Source organism: Chenopodium quinoa, unplaced genomic scaffold, assembly GCF_001683475.1.
Source record: "Chenopodium quinoa cultivar QQ74 unplaced genomic scaffold, ASM168347v1, whole genome shotgun sequence".
In the NCBI taxonomy this organism is placed as follows: domain Eukaryota; kingdom Viridiplantae; phylum Streptophyta; class Magnoliopsida; order Caryophyllales; family Amaranthaceae; genus Chenopodium; species Chenopodium quinoa.
This window is the reverse complement of record NW_018742329.1, coordinates 7096132-7101424: the sequence shown is the minus strand read 5'-3', so window position 1 is coordinate 7101424 and position 5293 is coordinate 7096132. Positions and strand designations below refer to the sequence as shown.

Genomic DNA, 5293 nt, shown 5'->3' with positions numbered 1-5293 from the left:
AGTATATTGGGCTTTTTTAGCCAGATGTATCAAGGTTCTAGAGCAAATATCATGTGCGTGTTACGATTTATTTTTCTTTTCTTTTTGGTGAATATGAATATATTACACATCCATTTTATTATTTGCAATTTTAGAGTATTATTTGTGAGATATAAAATATTCAAAGTTGTGAATAATCTAAACAGAAGTAGTATATTAGACTGAGTTATCTATAGGATTAGCTTAAGTCCCGTGCGACACACGAATTTTACAAAATTTTATGCTCTCTTCGTTCGAAGACAATTGACAAGCTTTACTCTTTTTTTTTTTTAATTCGACTTTGACCATATTATTTTGCTATTATATAAAATAAAATATTAATAAGTAAGTTGTTTCTGGATGTATCTTTAAGTATATTATTGGAATATCAAGTTTTTATTAAATTATGATTTTATATAAGAGCAATAAAAGATGATCAAAGTTGATAAAAAAAGTCAAGAGTCTCAATTATTCAGGGACGGAGGGAATAGTGAATAGCAACCTTTTAGTTAGTTTTGCAAACTTGCATACAACGAAAACAAAACCTACTTTTGTTTCATATTATGTACAAAATATGAATTTGCACGGATTCTATTACAAAATTTGTTTGAAAGTGTTGAATGAAGAGAAAAATTAATTTGAGTTAGAAAGAAAATATTTGTTGCACATAATGTGTAACACTTGTTTTAAGTAAATGTTGCCCCCCATTCGGTTGGATATTGTAAGCTTAATTTATATGGCACTACTACTCAGTTGGAGTTGTGCTTAGGGATTTTTTTTATGACACTGCTACACATACTTTTAGTTAGACAACGAGACAACTTGGCATTTTGGATTATTTTGACATACACGATGCTAATTAAGCAAATTTGATTTATTTATTTAGGATAAAAAAAAGTTATTGTTTTAATTTCAATAAGTAATAACAAAATATATCTTGTAAAAAAAAAGTAATAACAAAATATATCAACAGAAGAAATCAATCGTCTTTGATTTAAAAAAAAATAAAAATAAATAAAAATAAATGAGAACGCCAATACTTTGTTTAAAAATGTGTTTGGTTTCTATCTTATTCAAGCAGTGATCAGTATTTTCTAAAAGAAAAATGTGTTTGGTTCCTAAAAATACCTAAATAGTATTATGAAATCTTTAATTTGCTATCATTATTATTTTATTCTTTGAAAATAATATCATAGGAATTAGACAATTTTCATGGTTTTACTGTAATTTATTTTATAGAATTTAAGAAATCACAAGCTTTCATATGTGGCTGGTCACACTGTGTGGAACTACATTTTTTTTTTAAAAAATGATCGATGTTACTTGATCAGAGGTTACTCGGTAGGTCATGAGTTACTTAATCGGTTATCAGGAATTATTTGGTCGATTAAGGGTATCTGGTTAGGATTCGGGTAGTTATTCGTGTGTTAACTAGCCACACGGTATGGTCAGTCACACACAAAAGTTTATGTCTCAAAATTTATGCATATCATGCATTTTTTTTAAAGTAGTAAGTTGAATATTTTAATTTTTTGTTTCAAATATTAAATTATCAAAGATATTTTGATACCAAATTACTGTATATTTCAATTTTACATGATATGATTGATGTGTAATTTTAGCTTACTTTATTGCTTAAAAAAAATTATTATTAGCTTATTTTATCATAATTTATTTAAATTAACTTCGTTTTGTATTTAAACATAATTTGTATATCAATTAAAAGAAAACATAATTAGTATATATTGTGTTAACCAAACTATTATGAGAATAATATGAATGTGTCAATTTAATAACTTGTCTAATAATTTCCATTCCTCTGTAATTTGGCTCCACAAATGAACCGATGTTTGCTATATAAGCAACAAAATTAGCAACAAAATAACACAAGTGGAAAATTTATGTGCACTTACATCAAGATATTTTACAGCCATAACATTGTTTTTAATTTATTTTGTGTATGTCCCATTGTGGGCTTAGCTTCTAGTAATGAGGCATTTTCCTTTTCTTACATATACAAAAACCATTCAATTCAACCATCATAAACTCTGGAAGAAATCAAAGAAACATGTAAGGGACTTAAACAACTTATCAAAAGCTTCAAAATTGATTCAATCAGCTGCCAAGAACCCGAGTTTAGCCGTGTATGGGAAAGACTTCAATGTCAAAATTAAAGCCTAACAAAACTCCCTTAAACAGCTTGTTCTGGCTGCTGTTGCACTTGTTGCTGAGCAATGTATGGTGGTGCATTGTCTTCTTGCCAACCCCAAACTATATCCCTTAAAGCAGGTCTTAAATCGCGGTCACAAAAATCGTTGTACTCGATTGTGTCACCACTTGTTTTCTTGATCTCTAGTACATGTAACATTGGTGCTACCTCAAATATCTCAGCATCAATTTTAAGTAGCCCTTTTCTCCCTTCTTTGTTGCTCTCCAAATGCATTATTCCATCCTTCTTATGGATCTTAAACTTTTTACTTACATGAGCAAGTTGTTCGAATATTGAGACTATCATAGAGGGGGGCTTGGAGGTAGTGAATCGAGCCTCGGGTTGGTGCTTGTTTTGGTCCTTCTTGAAAAGGCCGGATAGATCAAAACCCGGTGAAAGGGAGATAATGTCAAAAGCATTTAAACATGTAGGCTTCATAGGACTTACATTTTCGGTATCTTCTACATTTTCATCTTCTTTCTTAGGAGAATTGCTTGTACTAGTGCTTCCAAAATCAATGCTATTAAAAACATTGCTAACATCCTTAGGAGTTATAGGAGAAACTTCTAGTTCATTAGGTCCATTAACATGTTTGAACCCTTTTAAAAACCAAGAATTCTCCATCAACTTGGAAACCGTTATCCTCGTGCAAGGATCCGGGTCAAGTATCTTGGATAGGAGTTTCCGGGCCTCGGAAGGGAACCAATTTGGGAACCTATAATCCCCTCTACTAACCTTCCGGTATAAGTCCATAATATTTGTTTCATGAAATGGTAAAAACCCGGCTAGTAAAACATATAACACGACCCCACATGACCATATATCGGCCTTAGCCCCATCATACCCTTGCTTATTGATCACCTCTGGCGCGACATAGGCTGGAGTACCACACGTGGTGTGTAGTAGCCCATCTTGTCTCCTTGACTCTAACAACGCACTTAACCCAAAATCAGATATCTTGAGATTACCATTCTCATCTAAAAGAAGATTTTCAGGCTTCAAATCGCGGTGGTAAACCCCACGACTATGACAAAAATCAATAGCACTAACAAGTTGTTGGAAGTAATTCCTGGCCTGATCTTCCTGTAACCTTCCTTTCGAAACCGTGTTAAAAAGCTCACCACCCTTGACATATTCCATAGCAAAATAGATTTTAGTTTTGCTTGCCATAACTTCATAGAGTTGCACAATATTAGGGTGTTGAACGAGCCTCATTACCGAAATCTCTCGTTTGATTTGGTTGATCATTCCAACCCTTGAGACTTTTTCTTTGTCCACAATTTTTATGGCTACGCTTTGGCCTGAGATAATGTGCCTAGCATAGTAAACTTTAGCGAAATTTCCTTGCCCTAGCAACCGCCCTAACTCGTATTTATTGAACAAAATTGTTCCTTTCTTCTCCATTTCTTTCATAGGATGTTATGATCAAACACCTTAAGATTTTTTTTTTTTTTGGTAGGGTGTGATTGTCAAAGGGAGTTATGATTGTTGGACGTAATTTGGAAATCGAATTCATCCATTTTGTTCATGGTTGTAGGAAAAGAGATAAAGAAAACGCGATAAGCTAAGAAGGCAAGGGAAGGGCAATGAAGAAAGGAAATTCAATCAAATTTTTCCCTACAAGAGAGAAAGAGTTGTAACTTGAGTTTGTTTATCACAGAAAAGATTTCTAAATTAGTGGATGATAAAACCGCGGATTATAGTCAAAATAAGACCGTTCTTTTTGTGTATTATTACTTGGATAATAATACTCTATTTATGGTAGTAATTTGTGGCTATTAATTAGGATGTTTTAATTGGAATAGTATATTGATTGCTTTGGAATTTTTATCTTTTTTCTTAAAAACTTTTGATAAGAAATGTGATGCTAGTTCAATTTATTTATCTATTTTATTTTATTTGAGGGGAATTTATTTTTTTATTTGATCAAATTATACTAGTTCAATTCTTTGGTTACTCTCCAATTTTTATTTATTGATTTATGATATTTACCTTTAGTATTTACCCTCCAAGAATTTTGGGGAATATTCTGCTAAAGTTTTGTAGAAAATGCAAACTTTGAATAAAAAACGCTAAAATCCTATTATAACTTATGGTTTGGTCTTATTGAATGTTGATTTAGTGGACTAATCTAAGGAAGAATTGATTGAGATCGTGCTTCGTGCATAATGGTTAACATGATTCTAGATAAATAATGTTTTGTGATGTTGCATTAAAATTAACGATCGAAATTACATACTTGAAAACTCAATTATCTTATATGAAGAATTATAATGTGTAGATTGTGTACTACATCAGAATGATCCGATCCATTTCAAAAATGCTAGCTCAAGAATAAAAAAAAAAAAAAAAAAAAAAAGTTTATGCAATTGTGGGTGGTGTTATAAAAAGGAGTGAGAATGTAAAAAAATGCAAAGACAGATAACTTTAAATTGGTAATGACCTTAATTGTATTTTAATGTGTAATTTATAATAAATACATACATGCTATAAAGGCTAATATGATTAATTTAATACATTATCAGTGTTTTTTAGGGTTAACTTTTAAGATAAGCAAATGGTATATAAGGGTAACTGTAATAACTTTTAGGGTAACATAACCCCGTAACCTTAATGAAACACCGCCTTAGGCAAGAATTTGTGAAAAAAATGATGTGTGGGCTATAGGTTTACTAATTAAAGTATTAACTTATGCTTTGCACGGGATACATTATATGCAAAAGAAAACTATCTAAAATGAAATGTTGATGGTTATTGGTATCCCTTGAAAAAAAATACAAAAAAATAAAATTAAAAAATAGTGGGATGGGTAGGGTAATTATTAGTGTTTATATATATATATATATATATATATATATATATATATATATATATATATATATATATAATAGGGGGAGGCTCTCGTGAGAATTTTTCTTATGTGAGAATTTTTTTATGTGAGAACACTTTTATGCTCTAAATTTTTACTCGTATGTTCTAAACTTTTTCCAAGTGTTCTAAATTAAATCAGATGTTCTAAATTAGTACTCACATGTTCTAAACCATAAATTAGTTAAGTTAGATGTT

At 30.6% G+C, this 5293-nt stretch overlaps 1 protein-coding gene across 1 annotated transcript; it reads right to left on the bottom strand.

The window, feature by feature from the left end:
- Positions 1–1940: 1940 nt before the first annotated feature.
- Positions 1941–5035, bottom strand: LOC110691326 (CBL-interacting serine/threonine-protein kinase 20-like). Its single transcript, XM_021868247.1, has one exon. The coding sequence runs from the start codon at positions 3638–3640 to the stop codon at positions 2210–2212; it is 1431 nt and encodes a 476-aa protein (XP_021723939.1). The 5' UTR covers positions 3641–5035; the 3' UTR covers positions 1941–2209.
- Between the last annotated feature and the right edge of the window lie 258 nt (positions 5036–5293).